Consider the following 13,758-nt stretch of genomic DNA (forward strand, 5'->3'; position numbering starts at 1 on the left):
GCTGGGGGGGGGATCCTTTAGTAGTGGATCCCAATACGACACAACAAGCATGGGGAAGCTTGTGCTGCCCTTGCTGTTCCTATACCTATTATGCAGGCATATAGAGAACTCCAGCGTCCAGGTCTTCAGTCCGGCACCTTTCACTAGCATTATGTTCACTGAAAAGAAACTGAGAATAAAGGCCTGGTATTCCTGAGGTGGAGCACTTCTGAAAAATCAGGCCCTAAATGTATAAGAGTTCAGTGGCCTACAGGAAACAAATGGATGGTTTCAAGGCCATTCCTAATGGCCAGCTAGCCCCTTTGCCACTACAGCTGGTGCTAACTGATACCCTTTTGGGAAGACTCAAAGGCTAAGCACTGAACTGGCCCTGAGACTGATCTGGTCCTGACTGATCTATCTTCTCACCCCTGAAAGTGAATCCTATCAAGCAAGGACAAGGCAGAATGGTGAGGAAAACCCAAACTGCTCTCTGTTCTATGGGCAAATAGACTTCCATGTCTGGGGCTGCTGACTCAGCACTTATATTCACCCTAAAAATCTCTGGCTGCATTAAATGCCCCAGAGGAGGCTTAGGAGTTTATCCTGAAAAAAATATTCTTTGGTTTCTCTTGAGGGACTAATTTTATGCCTGATCCGAAGTCCATGGACAAACTCTTGCTGGTCTCAAATGGAGTTTGGATCAGGTCTTTTATAATCAACTCCTTCTCAAATGAGCTGTAGCTATACTCTTGGTATGTCTATAACAGATTGTTCCCATTTGTTTCCCCCAGTTTAATTTGCATAGAGAAACTGTTTGTTGGTTATTTTTATGTAGAAAAATAAAACAAAAGAGCCACAAATGTATGTGTGATGGAAATACTGATGTTTGTTTTATACCACATTATTCAACTACAGCAAGGTCCATCTTTTGCTTACGTGAGTAACTTAGACTGTTCGATGCGTGTTAAAGGCACTGAGTGTAGATCTGCATGCTATTGTTGCACCCAAAAAATTAAGATTTTTGTTGGAACATATAGTTCTTGTATCACATGACAAAAAGCAACAATAGCACCAATGTTCACACGTATCAACCCTAACTGTGTCAAACTCCAGGAAAAGTTGAAGTCTGACACAGAGAGTTGTCTTTCAAATGGCACCATTTTCTGTGTGTGTGTGCGCGTGTGTATCCAGATTTTCAATTTGAATGAATTTTCCCACAATCCTGAAAGATCCAATCAGCCTGAAATTTGACCATATGGTTTCTGAATGAAAGTACCCAGAGACTTTCTGTGCTTCAGGTTGAACTTTTTAGGACTGTTGTGAAATAATTCCCAATCCATCACTGTGTGTGATTGATTTGTAACTCTGCATGCTTTCCATTTGTTATTGCTTATAATTCTGCATTTTCCTACAAACGTGGAGAATTATGCCTGTCTGCAAAACTTTGCATGCTTCCCAACTTGCTCCTATAATTAGTAATAGTACAAAAGGGTTTCAGTGTGTCTTCTGCTCTTTTATTAGTGTGGTTCTTGAGATGCAGTGTTGCTTGTGAGTTTCCACTCAGATTTAGGTTAAGATTGAGGATCATGTTAGAGGATATATCAGAGGTTAAACTATCTGTTGCTAGTATTTAATATTTCATTTGACAAGCTGCTTTGAAATCTCATCTAATTTCTATCTATGATGGACTAAATTAACTGCTAGTGTAGACAACTGAGGTTAGTGGAGATGCACCTGCTTATACTAGCTGCAAATTGGGAACTATGATTAGATAACCAATGATTTGTACTGTCCAAGTGCGGCTTACACTGTAAAGTATAGGTCTTTGTGCCACTCTAGTGGCTGATCCAAAACTCTGTTATAGCTCTCCATTACTGAAGTTGCTTCTTTAACTCAAGCAGTGGAGGTCTATGCTTACAGCGCTCTAGAACATGGGTTCTCAACCTTTTTCTTTCTGAGCCTCCCATCCTGCCCCAACATGCTATAAAAACTCCACGGCCCACCAGTGCCACAGCAGCTGTTTTTATGCATATAAAAGCCAGGGCACACATTAGTGGGTAGCAAGCAGGACAATTCCCTGAGGCCCCCTGCCACAGGGGGACCCACAAAGCTAAGTTGCTTAGGCTTTGATTTCAGTCCCATGTGATGGGGTTTTGGCTTTCTGCCCCAGTCCCCAGCAAGTCTAATGCCAGCTCTGCTTGTTGGACCCCCTGAAACCTGCTTGTCACCCCCCAGGGGGCCCCAGACCCCTGGTTGAGAACCACTGCTCTAAAAGGTCCTAGGATCAAACCCTGCTCTTGGCACAACTGGGGTTGTTATAATGGCAGAGTATAATTGGAAAGAATTGCCCAACCCAGTGTAGCATGGTAGCAGCCTTGCACAAGGAACCTCTCATGATTTTATTTCCAGACAGTTATTTTTCCTCTAGGGCTCTTAAATTAGCTAATTTCTATTCCTCTTCTTCCAAACTACTAGCTACATATTTTCATAGTTCAGCCTGGTTGAGACCCTTAGCTGAATAATCAGGACTCCTAAACCTATACACCAACCATGTCCAAACAGAAGAGTTTAGCAAGATGTTAATGAACTATTGCCTTTTCTATGGTCAGGCCTCTTTCCTGTCACACATAGTGCAGGGCATCTATGAATGTCAGTGATGGTGTTTGGATAGGGTTGCCAGGTGTCGTGTTTTTGACTGGAATGCCTGGTCGAAACGGGACCCTGGCGGCTCCAGTCAGCACTGCTGACTGGGCCGTTAGAAGTCCAGTCAGTGGTACTGCAGGGCTAAGGCAGGCTAGTCCCTACCTGTCCTGGCACCGTGCTGTGCCCTGGAAGTGACCAGCAGGTCTGACTCCTAGGCGGGGGGCGGGGGGGGAGTCATGGGACTCCACGCGCCTTCCACTCCCTGAGTACCAGCTCCACATTTCCATTGGTGGGGAACCGTGTCCAATGGGAGCTGGGGGGACAGGGAGCCTGCCTTAGCTCTGCTGCGCCACTGACCGGGAGCTGCCCAAGGAAAGCCTGTGCCCTGACCCCCTGCCCCAGCCCCAGCCCCGAGCCTCCCCAAACCTGGAGCCCCCTCTTGCATCCCAAACCCCTCATCCCCAGGCCCATCCCAGAGCCTCCACCCCCAGCCGAAACCATCACCCCCTCCTTCCTTCCAACTCCCTGCCCCAGCTCAGAGCCCCCTCCTGCACCCTGAACCTCTTATTTCTGGCCCCACCCAGGAGCTCATATCCCCTGTTAGAGACCTCACCCCACCCCACCCCACACCGCATACTTTCACTGAACTGGGGCAGGGGGTGAGTGAGCCAATAAGGAAGGCGGAATGCAGTGAGCCAGGGAGGGGACTTGGGGAAGGGGTGGGGCTAGGGTGTTAGGGTTGCCAATTTTCTAATCGCACAAAATTGATGTTTCAAACGAGAGGGAGCTAGCCTTGCATCGGGGATGGCCTTATAAACAGAGATGTATACAGAGTGTGCATTTTTCTGTTTCATGGCAAGTGGTAGTTTCCCACGTTATTCCCGTTGGACTCAGTCCAAATGTTGCCTTTATTAACTGTTAGAGTAATTTACATTGTTAAAAAAATATTAAGCTTTTACAAGAAGCTTTTGCTTTAAAAGCCATGTTTGAAGTGGTATACAGAGCACTGTATGAAGAGCTGCACATAGCAGGAGAAAAATAAAAATAGGACACCTGGAAATAAAGGTTAATACGGATTTAGAATGTGACAATGAATGACTAGTCTAGATGAAGAGGAGGAATTCAGATGCAACTCGCCTCAGGCAGAATTACTAATTGTTAGCATCATTGTGCTAGAAGTAGAATTAAGTGCATATTTACTTTCATTGCATGATTTGCTTAATTCACAATTACTAATCAAAATTAGCAATAACTGTGTGTGTAAATTTGCATGGGAATTCATGGTCATATTTTGAAATAAAGTAATTCATTTCCATATTCAACCTAAATAGCCCTGCATGTAATGTGATTAATAGACTTGGTGTAATCTGCTTTATATCTTTGTGCAGCATTACATTAAAATTCTCAGCAAGTTTTTTTCTAATTACATCATTTTCTATCATGAGATCTCAGTACACTAACTTGGAAAAAAGTCAGCAGGTTCTAAATATTTCTGGTAATAAAGTAATAATATCCATATTGGACACAGAATGACCCTTTTCATCAAGGCAAATCACTAAAGATGCTAAAAGATAAGCAGACAAGCAACAATGCTGGAAAAGGGTCTTATTTACTTTGTGTACAGAACAGCAGTAGACTGCAGTGCACCATTATATAAACACAAAGATTACTAGAGAAAAAAAATAAATTTACAAGGAGTGCAAAAATACACTTAGGCTTAAATCATCTTGAGTTTCTCAGGTATGTGCATTTTCTGTTTTCATTTAAAATAACAGATTAATTCAAGGTTAACTTGCATCTGCATGAATTTTAGGGTGAGCTGGAAAAGCAGCTTCTTCAGGCAAATCCGATTCTTGAAGCTTTTGGCAATGCCAAAACTGTGAAGAACGACAACTCCTCCAGATTTGTAAGTAGTAGAAATGCTCTGAATGCCCCATAATGACAAAGTGTGCAGATGGCTAAAAATCCTCAAACATTGGGGGGAGGTTTTTTTTGGAAGAGATTCTCCGTAATTACTCCCTTTAAAGAGGGGATTTAGGATTTCTCCCTGAATCATTATTTTGGCATGTTAGAAAAGAACAAAACACACTAAAAGTTGGCTGTGTCATAGTCTACTCAACATTTAGCGGTACACGCGCTTGGGCTCTGCCAGAGCTATTTGGCTTAATATTCACTTTCAGAACATTTTGCCAACAAGGTCAGTTTTCTTCTTCTTCTGGCATGACTTATTTAGCAGGAGTGTTAACGTGTGAATTAATGACTGTAAGGAAGAGAAGGAAAAATCATGCAGTTTCAACTTGACATGATACAGGCTGGGGTTGGGGTTTTTTTAAACAAACATTATCTAAGTCTGCTCTTGATGAAGTAGTAACTTCTGTGGGAGCAGCATTAACCCAACCTTTCGTCCTTGTGTGCGTGTGTGATAGTGTGATGACTGCCATCTTGACCAACACACTGGGGATTGAACCCGGCACTTGCAGAACTAAAAGCACAAGCTTGAGTTAAAGAGCCAAGACTCTGACTAGGGATTTTAAGTTGTTTGGGCACAGAGAGGGATACATAACACACTCATAAGCAGGCTACACTATTCAAGATAGTAATGTATTGCAATAATAAAACTAAGATAAGATACTAAAGTGGCTTTCACAATAAATACCTGTGACAATACATTATAAAAATGAGTGAAAATCCAAGGAAAAATCAGTCTACTCTTCTCAAATGTGCATGAGCCTTAAAATAGACTTTATTTTATTCTCAAAAACTGCCCACTTCCTTTCAGTAACCTTCCCATTCGGCCAGTTTTCATATTGAATAATTTAATCTCTGATCTTCACTGGCTTGGATTGTCTCATTTATTTTTTAAAAATAGATTATGCTTCTGTGTAAAGATAGTGCCATGATCATGTGTACTCTTTCATGGATAATAGATATTAAAAGAAAACAAATTTGTTCTGATTTTTAATTAAGGAGTTGGGGATGCAAGATCTCAGAGTATTAATTTACATGTTAAAAACCAAACATTTGCAACCAAAAATCACTAATTTAATAGTAGGTAGAAATGCTACAACAGTGGAAGGCTTATAAAATAACTCGACTCAAGCCCAAAGCATTTTACCATTAGCTTAGTTATAACTTTAAAGTAAATAAAAGTAGTAAGAATTTTAATGGTCACTAATATTCAGCTTGTTTGGATATAATTCTCTGTTAGCCCTTTAGCGTGGCTCATGCTCCTGACCTCATGAGGTACCAGGTTCAGTTCCCAGTGACAGCCAAGATAGTGGTGGTTATATCTGTACCCTGATCAGCATGTGGAGGGTCCTCTTGTGTTGAAGAATCAGCTACTGCCATGGTATTTCCTTGCCTGTCCCTCCAACCCGAAGATATCTTTCTATGGCTCCAGGGATCTGTGTTGAGGAGAAAGAAGAGATTCACACTCTCTCCCCCCTGGCCTTGCAGAAATCAAGGTGGAACTATAAATTCCCTGGCCACTTGGAGGATCCCTGGGGTTTGTGAACTGGCCCCCAGCCTGCCAGACCTTCCTTTTCACACTACCCAGATGAAACAGAGGCAAATCTCTGCAAGGAGAACCTCAGAGGCTTGCTTCCGTTCAGCCTCCTTCCAGGGCGTTTTGCTACAGGGGGTAGCAATTGGGCCTGTTATTACAGAGCAGACAATGTTGTAACCTGCCTCTTAAAATATGCTATAAAACGCAGAAAGAGCCCAAGCCATGTCCTCTTCTCGTTGACAGGGTAAATTCATTCGCATTAATTTTGATGTCACCGGCTACATCGTTGGAGCAAACATAGAAACTTGTATCCTTTTCAGTGAGCTCCATGGGAAACTAACTAGAGGGAGCAAAAGGAAGTAACATAAACAGACTCCCTTGCATGCCTAAGAAAGGCAAATATCACTAAGACTGATATAAACAAAGGTCAGGGAGGGAATTAGCTCCATTTATGCTGGTACCAATTATGCAGTTTGTCTCACTCATGTTTACATTTTCTGTTCAGACTAATCAGTTTGTTTTCTCAGCTATCTGGACAGAGCACACTATCCCCCACGCAGCGTCTCAGAAAATACTGACAGAACATCCCACCCAATCAGAGTATACTTTACTATCAGAGTCTCAGTCAAATAAACCTTGTGTTATGGTAATAAGTCTTGTGATTCAGACCCAACTTGGGAGGTATGGGTTCAGTTTCAACTCTGTATCTGTGCGACTGGGGCAGGTCACTTAACTCCTGTGGCTTAGTTTTCCCTCCCCCGCAATCTGTAAACGAGGGCTAATACTTCCTTGCCTCTCCATGGGGCTGTGCAGATAAATTCATTGTGTACGAGATGCTTAGGTACTAAGACATTGAATCTCATATAAGATTAGATTAAACTCGATAAATTTATGGAGGAGATGGTATGATGGGATAACATGATTTTGGCAATTAATTGATCTTTAAATATTCATGGTAAATAGGCCCAATGGCCTGTGTTGGGGATGTTAGATGGGGTAGGATCTGAGTTACTACAGAGAATTCTTTCCTGGGCATCTGGTGGTGAATCTTGCCAACATGCTCAGGGTTCAGCTGATCGCCATATTTGGGGTCAGGAAGGAATTTTCCTCCAGGGCAGATTGGAAGAGCCACTGGGGGTTTTTCGCCTTCCTCTGTAGCATGGGGCACGGGTCACTTGCTGGAGGACTCTCTGCACCTTGAAGTCTTTAAACTGTGATTTGAGGACTTCAATAGCTCAGACATAGGTGAGAGGTTTATTGCAGGAGTGGGTGGGTGAGATTCTGTGGCCTGCATTGTGCAGGAGGTCAGACTAGATGATCATAATGGTCCCTTCTGACCTTAATATCTATGAAGTATTAAAATAGATGGACTCGAAGAAAACACTAGTGATAATATGCTGTTGGAGACTGTCTTTTGTACAGTGTCTACTACAACAAGGTCCTAATCCATGACTGGGGTGCCTAGGTGCTATCTCAATACCAATACATAAGACATTTACTTTTTCTTCAGCAAAGTGACAATAGGAAAGATGCAGGAATCAGGATTAAACCGACAAGAGGTGCTGTCCAGCAGGACTGTGTTGGAATCACCTAAAATTCCCCACCCCTTGTTAAACTTCTCCTGCCAAACTGATGGGAGGATTTCCATTCCTCTGGAGTCACCTTGTCTATCTGTACTGCTAACCCAGTCTTGCAAGACGTGACTTATCCTTGGGGCTCATAAAATATTTATTCCGTGCCAATATTTCTGGTACTGGAGTGCACCACCTATGTCCAAATGCTGGACATTTATAAACAGCTTTTCTGGTGCAGATTCTGCAGAGTCCCGTACCTGGTCTTCACATCCTTTTCCTCCCCTTCTCCTCCATTTCAAATGGCAGACTGAGGGTATGTCTAACTGTAGTTAAAAACCTGTGGCTGACCTGTGTCAGCCGATTTAGGGGCTTAGGATAGGGGACTTTCATTGCAGTGAAGATGTTCATAAGCCAAAAGCTTTAAAGTTTGCCCCAGCCTGAACTAAAGGTCTGATCCTGTTCCTTCAGGAGACCCTGGCGTAGAACCAAGGGCTTAAAAGAATCATTACTGCACTATTCTTCACAATTCATCATTGGCAGATGCTGTGCCATATGTATGTGTTGCCTACTATAATTTCAGCAGATTAGATATTCATCAAAATAGTTTATTATTATTTTTACTTTTATATCTCCTACACCAACCTTGAAAGCAGTACTTCTGGAAAGGTGCGAAAACATTGGTTGATGATGAAAGATTTATGCTAGGATCCGATTCCCGGACGGGTTACTCTTGAGGAAGGAGGACATCACAGCATGATGTAAACTATTCAGATTAGGCCTGGTTCTGTAAACACGTAGGCCTACATGTAATGAATGCTACCATGTTTGGTGCCATTGATCAGATATAAAATGGGACTACTCATGGTACTGACCATTCAACCGAACATTCGTATCACTTCTTGTGAGTATTTCAATTGACATAATTAATAAGCATCGTATATGGTAGCCAGTGATTGCAGAATCAGACCGTTGGATGTTAGACATGCTAACATCCAATATGTGCCACTGGTTGTATTAAAGCAATGGCAGTGTTAGGATGCATGGAGTGAAATATGCTAGTAAGATTTTTTTTTTTTTTAACCTACATAACACCCAGATTTGCTTGAAAAGTCTCGTGCTATTCGCCAGGCTAGAGATGAGCGGACATTTCATATCTTTTACTATATGATCGCTGGCACTGGGGAACAAATGAAAAGTAAGTTCAGCTTAAGATAGGTGACTATCTGAGCAGCAGTTGTGAAGAGCTGAGTTACGTAATTGACCTTAATGTCTTAAACAGTAATTTCATTCAATCCTTGCTATAAATAATGAGTTCCTTGGCTATTCTAAACAATTCTACTTAAGAGTTGTAGAAATGTCCCAATTTATGTGCATCTATTACTGGTGGTTTGCAGTTCATAGGTCACTGCTGCACAAATAAGGAAGGGTTCACTAATAGATCAGGTGCAAAGCCCCAGGTCTAAAAAGGCCTACTTCTAAAATGAGTAGAAATGTGGGATTTTTTAGAAAAACATTAAATTTGAAAAAGTTTGATGGAAACAATGGATCAGATCCCAGATGGTCAGGAAGTGCACAGCTCAGGGATATAGTACAAGCCTGGTTTTTAGGATCATTCCAGCTATCAGGAATTGCCAGGACAAATGCCCTCTTTCCTATAGCCATTCCAACTTCACCGGCAGCTGTGAGAATACATTTTTAAAAGCTACTAGTGAGTGGAGACACCCAAACTCACTCGTAAGTTTTGAAATATTAGGTCATGGTAACTCTACACCACCCAAAATTCCAGACACGAGGGAAATCCTCAGTTGTCAAACCACTGATATTTTTTTTTGTCTGATTTGCATCAAGGGAATGGACTTATGGTCCAAAGATTTGAGAACTTAAGACAACTTTATACTCTGAACAATCAATGGGATTCAGGTTTCTCATATGGGAGGTGTGTATATCTATCTTTTCTCTAAGTAGACTTTTTCTTCACCTTTTATAGAGGATTTATTGCTGGAAAGTTTCAACAACTATACCTTTTTATCTAATGGCAACGTGCCTATTCCTGGTCAGCAAGATGATGAGATGTTCCAGGAGACCTTGGAAGCCATGACAATTATGGGTTTTAATGAAGAGGAGCAGCTTGGTAAGAACTGCTAGCAAGTTTTAGGTCAAGTAAAGCAAATACAAGCATCAGCTTATAGCTCTAAGAAATATTGCTGTAATCCCTGTGCACACTTTTACAGCAATGGAGTCTTCTTAAGATGTGCCACTATGTGAGCTGCATGTAAATGAACATCTAGTTTCATATTAGGAAGTTATTATTCAAGGCTCAAGTCCAGGCCTCTCTGGAGATGCATGGTCTTTTCACTGGACTAGGAACCAGAAATCCCAGAGTTCTAAACCTACCTTTGACTCCCTCTGCAAGTCATTCAGCTTCTATCTCAGATTCACCATCTGTCGAATGGGGTAATACCTCTCTCCCTCCAAAGTGCGCTTGTGCTCTAATAACTAATGGCACTATGTTCCCTTCTACTGCATGCTGAGGAGGTGAATAAAACCACACAAATTCTATGGAAATGGATCCAGGGTTTTCCCATAGAGAAAATCTTCCCAGACATACAGTTGCCTCTTTTCCATCTGCAAGAATAACATAGGAACTCAACGCTGTATGATCAAGGGAGATAATTAGATGGATAAGGGACGACGTTGGAGGACAGCTGTACTACATGGCATGCTCTCCTCTCCATTGTGGGCCACATAGCATGCAAAGCAGAATTAGTTAGTGGTACTGGAACAGCATTAACTCCCCATAAAATCTCTGAAACCCGTTGTAGGAGATGATATAACAGAAGTGCTGGTCAGCAGCTAACAGCAAGGTGATTAAATTGCTCATGCTGCCAATGCTTGAGGAAAACCCCTAAAAAACTAGGAGACAGCTCCTGTGTGTGTCAGTCTGGCTGGTGATCCATGGGTTTGGAGTCAGAGAGGCCACTAGAACCCTGGCAAACAGTCATTATCAGCCTCACCTCAGCTCTCTACCTTTTCATACAAAAAGAAAGGGGGAAGGATGATGCAGCAGGATGTCTGGGGTGAATGTTGGATTTGCTATGCAAGGAGGCCTAATTGATTTAATGTTTGAAAAGATTGACAAAAATAGAAATTGCTATGTAAGCACTATGTTGTTTTAGTGTGGAGGTTTTCAAAAACCACTTAGCATTGGTCTAATTCTGTCCCCACAGAAATAATGGTCAAACTGAACTTCTTGAAAGTCCCACCCAGAATGTGATTAACTGGCAAGAGTTCCATTACTGAAAATGGAATAAGTTATAAGATAAGAGTTACTATGTACATTAGAATGAGAAAAACTATTAGATTTCTAAAATATAATGCACAGAACACACAGAGATATAGTGCATATGCATCTTAAATGTGGATCAGCTGAAATTTCTACACTTTTTTGCTGTCTCTGTAAGTGATGAATTACAAAGGTTTTTTCCATCAATATCAGAAGTGACAAATCCCATGAGAACAGCTTGGGGAGGGAACATCACATGCATTCTGAACCCATTTGAATGCCAAACCATCAATACAATTGTCAACATCCAGTAGTATTTTAAAAATTGGGCCTTGAAAGGTAAAACCTGGCTATTAAAGGACAGACTTTTAAGCATCCTATCTGACAGAACTTCACACATGCTCACTATTAATGACCATTTAACGCTACTTTTTAGGCACTTTCCAACAATGATGACCAAAAAAAAGTTGCAAAATATTACTTAAGTTTGAAGGAACTGGGCCTGCCTTGAGCAGTTAATTCTAGTATTACCTGCAGGTTCAGGGCATAGGGAAATGAACAACCACCTAAACTATCTTGAAAATGTACACAATGCAGACATAGAAGAACCATCTTAATAGTCAATTTGTGGTTTTAATTGTCATGACATTGTATGTATGCTTCTCCCCCACCTCCGGGTTGTGTTAGTCTTCATACCTGAAGTGACTCCTGGTGGCCAGGACAATGGAAATCTCATTACTGACCACATTGATCAAAACTGAGCCTGTGGAGTGCTGTGAACTCCATCAGCTCCCACTGATTTCATTAGGAACGGAGGGTGCTAAACTCAGCATAGCACCTCTCAGGATTAGATTCAAAAGTGTCTATTTTAATAAAGGGGGCAGGTCTCATCTCCCATCAAGGCATGCAGGAGGAGATGATGCCTGCACCTTTCACTGGCATCAATAGTAATTCTTTGTATTGATCCCTTAATCCCCCATGCCTGGACTCCCAAAATATGAACCTGCTGAAGCATCATTCTCTGCTTATACAAGTCTAGGAGTCTAGCAAAAAAGAATTAACCCCTGAAAGACAATGTATTTTAACATCTAAGGCAATGCAGTGTTATGTTAATACACACTTTCAGAATTGCATTTTAGTCAGATGTTTTGTTTAATAAATACTTAGGCCCCAATCTTGCAAGACTTATACACGTGCTTAACTTTAATTCAATAGAACTGATAAGTTAACAAATAATATACTTCTAAGAGCAAAAGACAGACAATTACTATAAAATAACATACTACAGCACAGTAGTCCCCAACCTATGGTCCATGAACCATCAACAGTCCTCAGAGCACTAAGTGGTGGTCATGAATACCTGACATGGTGCTGGCTGCTCTTCTTATTTCTAGCTACTAAATGGTATTCAAAGTGAGCTACAGATACACCACCTGCTTTCCTAACAGGATTTCCCCAGGTAAGCAATTGCTTTTGTTGCTCCTGGCACTTTGCAGTCACCAAGGTGGGGAGATGGCCCTGATAATCACAAATGGAAGGGGAGGTAAACCCACAAGAGACACTCTCTAAAGATATGGTCTACACTATAAAATAGTTCTTGTAGGGAACATATTTGATTATATACGTATTTCTATTGATAGAATTCCTGACATTTTACTCTTTAATTTATTTTACAGCTATGCTGAAGGTTGTTTCATGTGTCCTACAGCTGGGTAATATTATCTTCAAGAAGGAGAGAAATACTGATCAAGCTTCTATGCCAGATGACACTGGTATAATTTTATCTCTTCAAAATTTAGATTGAAAACCATGAATAGCATAATAAAATGACTGTGTCAAAGGTGGACTCACTGCTTGTGCACACCCTCATAGTGTGGCATAAGGTAGCATAGCAGGCTCTCCTCATCTGGTACCCTTTGCTGACAGCCGCTTCAGCCCTTCAAGGCTCTGCCTCTTCTCACCACTCAGCCCACCAGCCAGGTCACATTCAGTCCAACCCTTTCCAGGGTAACAGAATCCCACAAAACAATTGCCAGTGACCTTACATCAGGTGTCTGACCCTCAACTCTGGGTCCTGGGGTCTTCACTCCCCTTGCCTCAAGGCTCTCCATAGCCCTTGCCTCAAGGATGTGTGTGGGAGGGAGGTTCACACCATCTTTCCCCAATCACTGATGGGGTACCTAGGCCCTCCCTCTACAGCTCAGTACCACTGTAGTGAGCAGTCAAGTTCTGCTCCTTTAGACCCCTTGCTGCCTCCCTAGACATTTTTCTACCTTGGTCCATCTACAGGCCCCTTTTACTCTCTCTAGGTTCTACAGTGTTCCTTCCAGCTCTTGTAATGAGCAACAGCTTCCAGGGTTTCCTCCCCAGAAGTCCAATTCCTACTCATTTTCTGGGATCATCATAGCAACTTCCACCACTCTCCTGTCTTTCAAGTGTCCCTCCTGATCTCCTTTCTAGTCTGGGCTTCTTCTCTTTATACTAACCACCCAGCTCCTCCCTTGCTGGGTCTTGACTTTAATTGGGCCTGACCCACCCTCCAGGTGCAACCAGGGGTGCTAATTACTCTCTGACTCCTATTAATCCTTTCACTGCCAGTGTGGAAACATGCCCCAAGACAGACTGTTAAGTAAATGTAATTTGAACCAGTCTTCTCATTTTCACTGTTGATTTTCACTGATGCTGCAACTATTGAAAAAGAGATTCTACACTTTAAATTAACAAAATTAACATGCATTGTATCTGGTGATCTTGAGTTCCTAGGTGGCTGA

At 41.9% G+C, this 13,758-nt stretch overlaps 1 protein-coding gene across 5 annotated transcripts in view; it reads left to right on the top strand.

Moving 5' to 3' along the window:
- Positions 1 to 13,758, top strand: part of MYH11 (myosin heavy chain 11) — a 98,587-nt gene that overhangs the window by 55,126 nt on the left and 29,703 nt on the right. For 3 of the 5 annotated variants that reach the window (XM_043494119.1, XM_038420488.2, XM_038420490.2), the window contains 5 exons: positions 4,439 to 4,531; positions 6,374 to 6,437; positions 8,801 to 8,899; positions 9,692 to 9,835; positions 12,664 to 12,759. In XM_043494119.1, coding sequence (XP_043350054.1) covers positions 4,439 to 4,531; positions 6,374 to 6,437; positions 8,801 to 8,899; positions 9,692 to 9,835; positions 12,664 to 12,759 — 496 coding nt within the window. Of the gene's footprint in view, positions 1 to 897; positions 919 to 4,438; positions 4,532 to 6,373; positions 6,438 to 8,800; positions 8,900 to 9,691; positions 9,836 to 12,663; positions 12,760 to 13,758 lie in introns of all 5 variants that reach the window. The other 2 variants (XM_038420487.2, XM_038420489.2) reach the window with 1 other exon arrangement.

The sequence above is a fragment of the Dermochelys coriacea genome, chromosome 10 (assembly GCF_009764565.3).
Source record: "Dermochelys coriacea isolate rDerCor1 chromosome 10, rDerCor1.pri.v4, whole genome shotgun sequence".
NCBI lineage: Eukaryota > Metazoa > Chordata > Testudines > Dermochelyidae > Dermochelys > Dermochelys coriacea.